This window comes from Sinocyclocheilus anshuiensis, unplaced genomic scaffold (assembly GCF_001515605.1).
Source record: "Sinocyclocheilus anshuiensis isolate Anshui unplaced genomic scaffold, SAMN03320099.WGS_v1.1 scaffold2285, whole genome shotgun sequence".
Taxonomy (NCBI): Eukaryota; Metazoa; Chordata; class Actinopteri; order Cypriniformes; family Cyprinidae; genus Sinocyclocheilus; species Sinocyclocheilus anshuiensis.
Window position 1 is genome coordinate 100633 of NW_015552762.1, and position 13863 is coordinate 114495.

At 35.5% G+C, this 13863-nt stretch overlaps 1 protein-coding gene across 1 annotated transcript in view; it reads left to right on the forward strand.

Annotated features, from left to right (window-relative positions):
* The window catches only part of LOC107667879 (nipped-B-like protein A), a 54652-nt gene that overhangs the window by 33475 nt on the left and 7314 nt on the right, over positions 1–13863 (forward strand). Inside the window, exons 17-39 of the mRNA XM_016459611.1 lie at positions 1042–1193; positions 1289–1369; positions 1961–2061; positions 2156–2282; positions 2383–2465; positions 2560–2692; positions 3297–3440; positions 3548–3634; positions 4347–4564; positions 4667–4769; positions 4861–4959; positions 5064–5210; positions 5953–6087; positions 6205–6303; positions 6761–6814; positions 6908–7016; positions 8080–8210; positions 9040–9180; positions 10262–10510; positions 10904–10994; positions 12052–12225; positions 12606–12796; positions 13682–13797. Coding sequence (XP_016315097.1) covers positions 1042–1193; positions 1289–1369; positions 1961–2061; positions 2156–2282; positions 2383–2465; positions 2560–2692; positions 3297–3440; positions 3548–3634; positions 4347–4564; positions 4667–4769; positions 4861–4959; positions 5064–5210; positions 5953–6087; positions 6205–6303; positions 6761–6814; positions 6908–7016; positions 8080–8210; positions 9040–9180; positions 10262–10510; positions 10904–10994; positions 12052–12225; positions 12606–12796; positions 13682–13797 — 2965 coding nt within the window. The remainder of the gene's footprint in view (positions 1–1041; positions 1194–1288; positions 1370–1960; positions 2062–2155; positions 2283–2382; positions 2466–2559; positions 2693–3296; positions 3441–3547; positions 3635–4346; positions 4565–4666; positions 4770–4860; positions 4960–5063; positions 5211–5952; positions 6088–6204; positions 6304–6760; positions 6815–6907; positions 7017–8079; positions 8211–9039; positions 9181–10261; positions 10511–10903; positions 10995–12051; positions 12226–12605; positions 12797–13681; positions 13798–13863) is intronic.

Genomic DNA, 13863 nt, shown 5'->3' on the forward strand with positions numbered 1-13863 from the left:
AAAAAAAGAATTGCAATGCTGAAAAAGCATTTTCAGTGACAATGTTTGGATTTGAAATCAAAATAATGGATAAATATTGTGTTTGTGGTAAACAGCCATGGATCAGTAGCGAACTCCTCTGTGAAAGCACAGTCCGTGCTGCTTCCCCTCTCACAAGAGACACCTAAAAGGGAATTCCCCCATTTTCAAAAATGAAATTTAGGCCCTGAATAAATGTCTAAAAATCCTGATTGGAGTAGCACTATAAATAGTTATAAATGATAAAAAGAAGGCTTTAAAAAGATTGGTATCGGTGATCGGTATCGGCAGATACTGCTTTCTGTGATCGGCGATCGGTGATCAGCCTCAAAAATCCTGATCGGAGCACCCCTAATATTATATTTAATTTATTTGACAAATTTTCCATTATTATTTACTGCCAGTTTTCGGCCTTTATTGAAAATCACTTAACTTCTGCTGAAGGCCTGTTCGAATCAAGTCTGATGTGTCTAAATGGTACAAAAGTATAAAATATTCACAAAGTTTTTTTTTTAATAATTAAAAAAAAATATATATTTTTTAATAATTTCTAAAATAATTAATTGTATTTAATGCCTGAATGATTTTTTGACAAATGTATGAAGAAAAAAGATGTACCCTTCAAGTAAGAAAAAAAAAAAACACAAGAAAAGTAAGTATGTTGCATGAATTGTTTGATCTTATTGATAAAAATAAAAAATCACAAATTAAAATGTAAAAGATCATTCAATTACAGTACTTTGGTTCAGTCTGACAGAGTTCTTAGAAACGTATTATTTAAGTTTAAAATCTTTTTTTATGTTTTTATAGATTATTAAAATTACATATTTTATAAATGAGCTAAATTTAATAATAATTAGAATAGATTTTTTTTGGACAAATTTTACATTGGTATTTACTGCCAATTCACTGCCATTGTTTTAAATCACTAGTACATTAAATAACATTATATGTCAACTGTTTGTAAATGTAAATAACTGCTTCCTAACATTTTCTTGTGGTTTGAACCATGTGTGGTTTCAGGTTCCTTGCTGAGCTCCAAAGCAAAGCGAGCCAAGTGCTCCACCGCCAAGCAGAGAGTCATCATCATGCTCTATAACAAAGTGTGTGACGTCGTCAGCAACATCTCAGAGCTTCTGGAAATTCAGCTGTTGACTGATACAACAATATTGCAGGTAGGAACTGATGGGTGCAGTGTATTTGTGTATACTCTATAGTTTATTTGCATTTATTGCATGTTGTATCGCTCTGTGTTGTTGTTCTTCTGCAGGTCTCTTCGATGGGCATCACTCCGTTCTTTGTGGAGAATGTCAGTGAGCTGCAGCTGTGCGCCATAAAGCTGGTGACGGCGGTATGTTTTCATAAATTAGCACATATATAGATGATCTCCATAATAAATATAATGAAATTATTATTTTTTAAATTAAATTATAACAAAACTGTTTAGCCATTTTTTCCTTAAATCAGGGCTGCACGATAAATCGCATGCAATATTTAACTCGCATCTTATCAGTAAAGCCGGTTCTGTAATCAGCGGTAAATCTCCATCACGTGCGTGCTTCTCAATGTGAAAGCACGCACGTGATGGAGATTTACCGCTGATTACAGAACCGGCTTTACTGATAAGATGCGCATTAAATATCGCATGCGATTTATCGTGCAGCCCTACCTTAAATACTCATTTTGGTTTCATGTTAGGAATGTCTTTCTTTTTTTCTTTTATTTCTTGTTTTTTTGAGCGAATTAAATTTAAATTAAAATAATGATTTTGGTCCTTTAATACACATTTTGACTTAAAATCAGGATTGCCGCTTTTTTGTTTTCTTGTTTTGCGACCAAAGAAGTTGTTGTGGAAATCAGAAGACTATTTTTATGTTATGATTTAAACTATATCTAAAAACATGTCACTTATGGAGGCTTTTTGCTTCTCCCTTTGTCTCAGGTCTTCTCTCGTTACGAGAAGCATAGACAGTTAATTCTAGAGGAGATTTTTACCTCTTTGGCCAGACTGCCCACCAGCAAACGCAGCCTCAGGAACTTCAGGTACTGTTATGACTGCCTATATTGAGCTGACAGTTCTGCCTAAACTGATCTGTGATAGCAACAAGCGTTTCCTGCATGTCAATTCTGTGTTTAGGTTGAACAGTAGTGATGCTGAGGGGGAGCCCATATACATTCAGATGGTTAGTGCTCTGGTGCTGCAGCTAATTCAGTGCGTGGTCCATCTGCCCTTTGAGAAAGACTCTGAAGATGATCATAAGAAGGTACTAGTTACTCATCCACCACTCTCACATTGGTACTATTGCTGCAAAGTCTGGTGTAGATTACAGGATACTTTAACAATATGATTTAATCCATTTTTAGGTTGACGACGATGTGTTTATCACCAACTCGTATGAAACGGCTAGACGGACGGCTCAGAACTTCCTCTCTGTCTTTCTCAAGAAGTCAGAACATCCCTCCTGTTTTCAATTTTTTTTTCTTCATGAAGTATGTGTGTGTGCAGTATTCAGTGTATGTTTCTGTATTGCTATTACTTAGGTGTGGCAGTAAACAGGGTGAGGAAGACTACAGGCCGCTGTTTGAGAATTTTGTGCAGGATCTGCTGTCTACCGTCAACAAACCCGAGTGGCCCGCTTCAGAATTACTGCTGAGCCTGCTGGGCAGATTACTGGTAAGAACAAGCCATAGCCAATCACATTATCTGCAACAGAGCCTAAACTTGCCTGACCGTGCTAAACATGAAAAAATGCATATTTATGAACCCTCACAGGAGTTTATGATGGCGCTTCAGACGATTTGTGCTAAAAAAAAAAATCTAATAAAGTTTCAAAATTAATTTAATTATAACATTAACAAATATAAATTATATAATTATAAATATAATGTATATATTTTTATTTCACAATTGATATATAATTTAAACATGATTTATACATTTAATGTATATGATTTATTTATATTGCTGTTTTTATTTTTTATACAGTTTTATAAAATTATGTATGTGTGTATGGATAGATTGTAAAACTAAAAGCTTCCCATATTTTACTTGAAAATACAGAGTCCTTGTTGCTTATTACTTGTACTTACTATAGTAGTAAGAGTAATTTATTTATAATGTGAGCAACTGTAAACCAGGTTTATAGCATTGTAAAAAAGATCAATAATAAAAACCCAGTTTGGATAATGAAAGAAAATACAATAACAGTGATTTCAGTGAAACCTATACAGAGGTTCTTTCTTCTTCAGTGACCTTGACCTTCATGTTCTGTCCCTAGGTGCACCAATTCAGTAACAAGCAGACAGAGATGGCACTGCGAGTGGCATCACTGGATTATCTGGGTACTGTAGCAGCCAGATTGAGGAAAGATTCCGTCACCAGCAGGATGGACCAGAAAGCCATCGACTGCATCATCAGAGAGGTATGCGAACATGTATCTACATTACACATGCTGGTGCATGTGGACTACATCTCATAAACATTTTCAATGTGTGTTTTTTATTTAATGCTTTTTCTATGTGTCTTTAGAGCTCAGAGGGAGACGAGACTCAGCGGTTGCAGAAAGCCTTATTGGGTTATATGGATGAGAATGCAGAAACAGACCCTTCCCTCACAGTGAGTCCAGCTCAGATGCTCTTCATGTCCTGTGGCCTTTATGTAGAGTCCTGTCTGCCTTTGAGTTTTTCCATGGTCAAGTGTCAACATGTGTAGTGTGAGGTTGCCTGCGGTTAATTTAACACCTGTAAATAACACCGAATTTGTTTCTCATGATCTTAAAAACCTTTTACACTTAAGGTGTCTTCTTAAATGCTTAAAATTATAAGGAAAATTGGTAGAGAGAATCCGTAAGATTATATATAGGTACTCTAAATTTAAGAGAATTGAGATTTTGTTTCATATTTCCATTTGTGTTATTTTATAGTGACATTTAATGACATTTAACTTCTAAAATAATATCCCATTAAATGTAGAGAATACTGACTGATACAGTATGTATGTAATTTAATAATGATTAATAATAATAATAAAATGATTCTATAAATATTCATATTATTTATAACCGTAAAAATAATAAAAATAGACATGCACAAAAATGATCATTTTAATGACAGCAGATATCAGTAATTGTTGTTGTAATTTATTATTATTATAATCATTAATGATGATGATTAGTAATAATAATAATAATTATTATTATGTTATAATTATTATATAATAGAGTCATGCACAAAATTAGCATTTTACTGATTGCAGATATCATTAATTTGCCCTTTTTTCTACCCTTAATCCGTCATGACAAATTCGTCAATCTGATTTTGTATTGTAGTTTGCACGCAAATTTTACATCGCTCAGTGGTTCAGAGACTGCACTACGGAGACTGAGAAGGCCATGAGGAATCAGAATCAAAAGGAGGATGACTTGGAGGGCACGCAGCATGCCAAAGAGCTCCAGGCCACCGGAGACATCATGCAGCGTGCAGAAACTCGCAAGAAATTCCTCCACACCGTCATTAAATCAACTCCCAATCAATTTACTACTCTCAGGTATTATCACACACACATCACTGCTTTAATGATGTAACATCCTCGGCCTTAGTCAAGACTGTATTACAAGGGTTATAAATTGCCAAATAAATCTTTTGACAGGATGAATTCAGACACTGTGGACTATGAGGACTCCTGCCTTATTGTACGCTACTTGGCCTCCACCAGGCCCTTCTCTCAGAGCTTTGACATCTACCTGACACAGGTGAGAAGATGAGTCTAAAATGTAGACAAAATCAGTTTCCACCTGGTATTAATGTACCTAACAAATGCATCTTTTTTGTATTTTCTTTTAGATTCTGAGAGTTTTAGGGGAGAGCGCCATAGCTGTCAGGACCAAAGCCATGAAGTGTCTGTCTGAGGTGGTGGCTGTTGACCCCAGTATACTGGCCAGGGTAAGAAATGCAACTTAATTAAAACAGGCAGCACAACACTATAGGAAATTCTGTCGGAGTTGACCGTTGATGTCTTTTAATTGGTATGTTTGTCTGTTATGTAGTCTGATATGCAGCGTGGTGTTCACGGCCGGTTGATGGATAACTCCACCAGTGTGAGGGAAGCGGCGGTCGAGCTGCTGGGACGGTTTGTGTTGAGTCGACCTCAGCTGACCGAGCAGTACTATGACATGCTCATCGAGAGGATACTGGTATGACAGCACTTCAGATCACTGTCTGACAGTTTAGTAGCAAAATGTAAAGCTTTAATCATTGTTTATATGTACATTTACACACTACCATTCAAAAGTTTGGGGTCGAGGTTTTTTTTGTTTGTTTTTTAAGGAATTAATACTTTTATTCAGGATGAATGCATTAAATTGATATTTATAATATTACAATTTATATTTCAATTTTAATTTTTTTTTCTTTTAAAAAAATCCTGAAAAAATGGTTTCAGCAAATCAGCATATTACATTGATTTTTGAAGGGTCATGTGACACTGAAGACTGGAGTAATGATGCTGAAAATTCAGCTTTGACCTCACAGGAATAAATTACATTTTAAAATATATTGCAATAAAACATGCTTATAATTTGAAATAATATTTCACAGTATTGCTGTTTTTTCGATCAGATAAATGTGAGCATGAGACACTTTTTTTTTTTATTTATTTTTTTTTATTATGCATGCAACTTTTATGACCTCATAATAATTTGTAAATATAGGTAATGAACTAGAAAAGACAAAAATATGAATAAAAATTGTGGAAGTTAACGGTGACCCTTTAAAGGCCTAAGATATACACTTTCCCTTTAGACAGTGATGTGAATTTTGGCCTGAAGTCTTGATGTTAAAAACAAAATGTACAATTGTGTTTTTTTTCTGCTATTTTGAATACTGTGCATGTAATGGGTGAGAAGTTTAAACTGTTTTTCTGTGCTTTCACTCCAGGACACCGGTATCAGTGTGAGGAAGAGGGTGATCAAGATTCTGAGAGACATCTGTTTAGAGCAGCCCAACTTCAGTAAGGTCACAGAGATGTGTGTGAAGATGATCCGCAGGGTCAATGACGAGGAGGGCATCAAGGTGCAACCACGTTCTTTCCTTTGTTTTGCATGATAAATGCAGTGCTGAACTTCTGTTGTGATGGGTTTTTCCAGTTAGTGACAAAAGTGTGAGCTAACGGTTTTTCCCTCCCTGCAGAAACTGGTGAATGAAACATTCCAAAAGCTGTGGTTTACGCCCACAGCCAGCCACGACAAAGAGACAATGAATAGGAAGATTCTCAACATCACTGATGTGGTCAGTCCAGCTGTTTATATTGTATATTTTTATTTGTGTGTGTATATATATATATATATATATATATATTGTTTTGTCTGACCGATTCTGATTCAGCATTTGTTTTATTTGGCTCTAAGTCAGAGTGTGTCTACATTATCAGTGTGAGAACCACCGCAAGCTGTTTGTGGTTGTAGCTGGGTAACACTAGAGAACACGTTTTTATACCTTTTGGTTTTACTACCAGAACATAAGACCTTCCAGTGGCGCTTGCATTTCTCTGCAACAGATGCATTACAAGATATGCAAATGTAAGCTGCTCCCTGAAGGCAATTTCTGAATATGAACTGGGTCAGAGGTCACAGATTCTAGCTAAACTAAAAAGCCACGGCATCCAACTAAGATCTAGTGTGAAAATGGCTTTTCTTTAAAATAGTGCATCATCCCCAAGCTGAACTTGTTCTTTTCTGTACTGCAGGTTGCTGCCTGTAAGGACACTGGCTATGACTGGTTTGAGCAGCTCCTGCAGAACGTAAGTGTTTTTTAAGTCAAATCCATTTCCCTCTTCTGGTCTCTAGTTTGGAGGACTGTAGAACTGCAATTCACAGTGTTTTGTTTTTAATAGCTATTAAAGTCAGAGGAGGACTCGTCCTATAAGCCAGCCAGGAAGGCCTGTGTTCAGTTGGTGGACAATCTTGTGGAGTACATCCTCAAATACGAGGAGGCACTTGCAGGTATGCACATTCTACTAGACTTGGGAAATCTGATTTGTTTTAGCGTATCAGTTGATTAATCCTGTAAAGCCTGATATATGAAATAATAGTCACAAACAAATTAAATTTTATTGAAATAGAACCGCTTATTGAACCTTTAGACAAAATATAAAAAGTTTGCATATGTGCTTTTTTTTGAGTAATATTTATTTGATGCATCAGGCTTTTATGTTTCATATAGTATGATATAGGAGAATATAGACCTTATACAGTACTCAGTAACACCTTAAATTTATTTGGTGGACCAAACTGAGCAAAATATGCAATTTACTGGAATTGCTGATATTTATATAGCCAAAAAGTAAGATTAAATTCTGATAGCTTTGTTTTATTGTTCAAAACTTTGTAGTTTTTATTTTGGTGGGCAAAATATATAATGCAGTGCAATACAGTGATGGTTGAGAGATGAACAAATAATAGCCTGATGTATCATATTTGATACATTGATTTACATGATTTAAAAAAAAAAAACAATTTGTATGGATAATCAAGTAAAGCTAAATTGCTTCAGTCCAGTAAATGTTCATCTTAAAATATTAAGAACAATGTGTTTACTTTATTTATTTTTGCAATTGAAATCTTCACTGATTTTTATAAACTATCAATCAGACAACAGAAAAGATGTAATAGATTGTGTATAAGAGGTTATTTCAGCTAAGTTTTGATCATGTTGATAATTTAGAGGTCTTAGAAATGTGTGTCTCAAATATGATACAATAGGCTTTATAGGGTTAAGGTAGTTGATTTCAATTAATTGAATCAAAAACAGAATCACTTTCTATTTTAACCATCACTCAGAGTTTTCTTAGACATCTTTACGTGTTGCTTTTTTTTGTTGTAGTTTTCGTTTTTATATATATATATATATATATATATATATTAGTTTAAGTTGCATTTAATGTACATTTTGTAAATAAATAATAAATTATTGTATGAATAATTAAGTTAATTAACTTGCTATTTTAAAAATTACGGTTTTTCCCAAAATGTATTAATTTGCTGTTGTGATGCTGTCTGTGTGCAGAGCACAAGAGTGTGAACTCAACGCGGTTGGTCGCGTGCATCACCACACTGTATCTGTTCAGTAAGATCAGAGCACAGCTGATGGTCAAGCATACCATGACTATGCAGCCCTACCTCACCACCAAGTGCAGTGTAAGTTCAGACTTTAATTTTAACAGTAAACCTGCCATTTTGCAGGACTTTCGTATTTCTAATAATAAATTTGAATGAAATCATAAATCTAGAAAAATGAAAAAAATCTTAAAAATAAATATTTTTGTAATTTATTACTTTATTATTGTAAATGTAATAAATTATTTAATTATTACAGTTTCATAAATTCAGTTTATTGGACATGCTTTTTTAATAATTAAAAATGTATTTAAACCATTAAAATGGAATCCAGAAAAATTAAGACTGAAAACACAGAATTTGGGAAAAAGTTTTTTTTGCTGAACTTTTAATAAATTGTTGCTAAATTGTAAAAGTTTAATGACTTAAATTAGGCTTTTTAATTAGTAAAATCTAATTCCACCATTAAAACATAATCCAGAAAATTGAAGAAAAAACAAAAAATGGAATCCAGATAAATGAATGGAAATGGAATTTGGGAAAAAATAAAATGGCCTTCATAGGGCGCTAAAAATTGAACTTTTGTTCAAACTTTAATGAATAGTTGTTAAATTGTAGTTTCATGTAGTGTAATCATTTTAATTCATTAGACTTTTTGATTATGAAATGTTGTTTAACCATTAGAAATGAAATCCAGAAAGATTGAAACCTCAAATGGGAAAAAAGATTCTTAGGGCTCTATGCTAAGCACCTGCCAGTGCAATATTTGTGGTCATTCTGCCATCTAGTGGCCGTTTACTGCTAGTGTTTTAAGATGATATTGTGCCAAGGCATGTGTGTCATAAGATTTGTTTTCATTTGTTTTTTTCAGTGTTTATGTATAATGCATTTGTGTTTGTCATTTTCACAGTCTCAAAGTGACTTCATGGTGATTTGTAACGTTGCTAAGATCCTGGAGCTTGTGGTTCCGCTGATGGATCACCCCAGCGAGAGCTTCCTGACCACCATTGAGGAAGACCTGATGAAGCTCATCTTAAAATATGGGATGACCGTAAGTGACCTGTACTCACACACTCATATATACGTAATTCACATATCTCAATTAACATTTGATTTACTTAAAAGACTGTAACAATTCTAAAGTGATTTATTGTGTAACTTTTTATAGGGGACATAACACACAGTTTCTGCCAATCTCATGTTAATCTTGAGTACCTATAGAGTAGTATTGCATATCGTATCTCTGAAGAGTCTTTAGTTTTCTCAGATTTATAAAAGACAGATACAGCTTTACACTTCTCTCCGAAAACAGTCGAGCTCCTGGAGACGTGCCATGGGTGGAGCTAAAGAGTCACGAGCACATGCAGCTTTTGCTCTGCAAGCTGTAACATCGACATAAATAAAACAGGAACAAAAATTTTGACTCAGATTTTATTTAATTTGTTTATAAAACATTTGTCACCGAAATGCCGGGAACAAACACACTTGCACCACTCTTTTGCTGCCCCGGAGAAACAAACTGCATCCACTGTTCCCTTAACGCTAGGTTCTTTGGGAAGCTGAACAAGGTTATCTTTCCCTCACAACCAGAAACACACTTCTTTGGTGACATTGTTGTCTAAAAACAAAATGACAAATCCTTCTCAAGCAGTCCTGTGCCACTCTACAGATGACTTCTGTAACCCGAATGAAGCACATTGATGCGCTGCTCTTGCTCTCGCTCTGGATGATGTGCGCGCGCGCTTTTCCAGAAGAAGTGCCCATACAAGGAATTCTGCCCTTTTTGGCGTCATGAAGAAACTTTTTGAAACTTAAACGAACCCAGGAGGAGTGTATTTTGCACAGAAATACTCCGTCATACGTCCAACACGTTTTTTTTTTAACTTTGGTCATGTTTAGCATGAGAATCCAACTCTTTAACAGTGTAAATAAGTCAGAACGCATGAAATGGCATCAGACCTTCCCTCTTAAAATAATGGTAAAAGTGTTCATTTGTACGTTTCATTAATCTTAAATTAGCTCAACAACTGGCTGGTTGCTCATTTGACGATGACCTGTAGTTACAGATACACTTTTGAAACCTATTTCTACACATCTCACTAAATTCTTTTTCTTTTTATCCTTTCGCACAGGTTGTCCAGTACTGTGTGAGCTGTTTGGGTGCGATAGTGAATAAAGTGACTCGTAATTATAAGTTTGTATGGGCCTGTTTTAACCGTTATTATGGGGCTCTGACTAAGCTAAAGATACAGCATCAGGAGGGTACGAACAGCACGGCACTGGCTGCCACCAAAGCAGCCCTGCTCAGATCTCTCTTCACCGTGGGAGCTCTCTGCAGACACTTTGACTTCGACTTTGAGCAGTTCAAGGGCACCACTAAGGTATCACAACCTTTCCCGATATGTAATTATACGATTATACATAAACCTGCACGTAATATACATGCAGCTATGATTGCCATGTATTTGTTGCTCATTGACTTAAGCTTATTAGCAGTAAGAAACACTAATTTCACTGTAACAAGACTTGAGTTGCTTAATATTTGTATTGTATTGATATATCTAGCTTTTTTTAAACCCAAGATAGCTTGTTACAAGTTTTTTTTACTCCTATTTATCTATAGATATTTTTTGAAATTATTAATGTAATCAAATATTTCTAAAATTTTCATTTTTTTTTATTCTCAACTTTATTACTATGATTTTGTATGGTTTATTTTAATTTGTTATGTTTATGTGTTCTTTAAACCTGAAAACTTGCATTGTTACTGACAGGTTGTGATAAAGGAGAAGGTTTTGGAATCATTACTGTACTTCACCAATCACGAGGATGAAGAAGTTAAATGCAAAGCCATCATTGGGTTGGGTAAGATGACGCAGTCATTGTTGTTTTCATATTTTTATATACTATTATAGTATTTATTCATATTTTGAATAAGCTTTTATTTTTATATATTCTTTTTTTTTTTTTTGTGTGTGTTGGTACATTTGTTGCGTGCTTTTGTCATTTTTTTATTAGTGTTTTTATTATTTCTATATAGCTTTAATTAAAATGTGTTTTTAGTTTAAAATTAATTTCTATTTTAATTTGAGTTATTTTAGTGCTTCAATTAAAAATTATTTCAGTTAATTGACAAGGCAACTTTTTTTTTTTTTTTTTTTTTTTTTTTCAGATTTAAGTTAGTGAAAACAGTGTTCTATAGTTTTAGGCTACGTCCACACGAAGCCAGAGCGTTTCCTATCCGATCTTTTTTTTCCCTCGTCTCGAGAAATATTTGCGTCCACACGAAACCACAAAACGATGTAGTATACATGCCAGACCAGTATGTGGCACTGTAATTCTGCCACAGAGATACACTAAAAACGGAGAAGACGACTTGGACTATGCGCATAAACCTTGCGCGCGGTATACAAACAAACATGGAACAATACATTTATTAATCTGTGTTAATGTTAGTTAATAAAAAGACAATCGTTCAGTGTTTGTTCATGTTTTTGTTGCCGTTACGTGACGTAGCGGTGTCTGACTAGGGGCGAGACGTGGGCTGATGACGTCATCGCTTCAGAAAATATACGGATTCGCTGTCCACACAAAAACACAAGGGCGCTCTGGCTCTTTATCCACTCTGGGACCCGGTTTCAAAAAATATCGGTTTCACTCTCCCAAAACGCCGGATCCCTGTGTACAAAATGCCTATACGATACAAAAGTTATGCATATACAGCTAAACGCGTCTCCGTGTGGACTGGGACTTCAAAAGTAGAACTGGGTAGTGCTTAATTTGTCAGATGCGTAATTGTGTATTTTCTCTGCTTTTTGTTACAGAACCAGTTCTTTGATTTCATATTTTGCATCATAGCAATATTTTAAGTACTGAATTTAAAAAAAAAAACACCATCATTGCCTTTTCTCATGCCGTGCAGGGTTCCTGTTCATCATGCACCCGAGTCAGATGTTCATTCCAGAGGTGAAGTCTCTGTATAATGGGCTCCTGTCTGATAAGCGGTGCTCCATCACGCTAAAGATCCAGGTGTTGAAAAACCTCCAGATGTATCTCCAGGAGGAGGACTCTCGCATGCAGGAGGCCGACAGAGAGTGTGAGTGACCATGCCATGTGGTGGCTTGCATTTTTAAAGATTTTGAGATTAACGGCAGAACTTCATCTGCCGACATTCACTACACCAGGGGTTCTCAACCCTGGTCCTGGAGGGCCACTGTCCTGCTGAGTTTTGCTCCAACCTTGGATCAAACTCACCTGCCTGTAGCTTACTAATAATCCTGAACAGCTTAATTAGCTGGTTCAGGTGTGTTTGATTAGGGTTGGAGCTAACATTTGCAGGACAGTGGCCCTCGAGGACCAGGGTTGAGAAAGCCTGCACTACACTAACGGCAGAAAACTGGGATTGCCAAACTCTATAAGGCTCTATAAACTCTGTACCACCCTTAAAGAAAGCTTGTTGTGTTTTCATCTTTTCAGGGCAGAAATTGTCAAAGCAAGAGGATCTGAAAGAGATGGGTGACATCTCATCTGGTATGAGCAGCTCCATCATGCAGCTCTATTTGAAGCAGGTCCTGGAGTCTTTCTTCCACACGCAGTCCAGTGTACGACACTTCGCCCTCAATGTCATCGCTCTGACCCTCAGCCAGGGACTCATACACCCCGTACAGGTACACACACCCCTATACAACAACACTGACATTATAAACCCAGCGTCTATGTCATCACTAGTCCTGCACAGAATGATAAACCTCTGCACATCTCAACTGTTTGCATGTTGTTTTGTTTTTCCTTGTTATAATTGCAACGCCACATTCACGGGTTTGATTCCCAGGAAACACACTTATGAATAAAATACATAGGTGCAATTGCAAAGTGAATAATATTTATTAACAAAAGATGTTTTAATGTTAAAGTCTCTTTTGCTCACCAAGGCTGCATTTATTTAATCAAAAAGGCAGTAAAAACAGTAGTATTGGGAAATATTATTACAAATTAAACTGTTTTCTATTTGAATATATTTTAAAATGTAATTTATTTCTGTGATGCAAAGCTGAATTTTCAGCATCATTACTCCACTCTTCAGTGTCACATGATCCTTCAGAAATCATTCTAATATGCTGATTTGCTGTTCAAGAAACATTTCTGATTATCGATATTGAAAACAGTCGTGCTGCTTAATATTTAGCTGGAAACCAAATAGAAAGTTCAAAAGAACAGCATTTATTTGAAATGCAACTCTTTTATAACACAACTGTTAGTTTCTTTAAAAAAAAAAATATCATACTGACCCCAAACTTTACATAAATGTTCTTGCATAAGTACTAATTTAGTAATGATTTCAGCTACAATTAAGAGTGCTTTATTCCAGTTAACACAATTTAATAGATTTAATTGCATCCCACAATTTTTTTTCCTACAGTTCACATAAAAATTGTTTATTTAAAAAAAAAAAAAAGTTGGGATTGGGCCTACTCATCACTGTCACAACCTTGGCTGGAGAACTTGCACACTTACACGGGCTTGTCACTTTTCCTTCCTCCTTCCAATCATAGTGTGTGCCATATCTGATCGCCATGGGGACGGACCCAGAGCCCACCATGAGGAACAAAGCAGACCAGCAGCTGGTGGAGATTGATAAGAAATACACTGGATTCATCCATGTGAGCACCAATCCACACACCTTGCCATATGTGTCTCATGCTGGATCATAATTTTATTCATTAATTGGAGCATT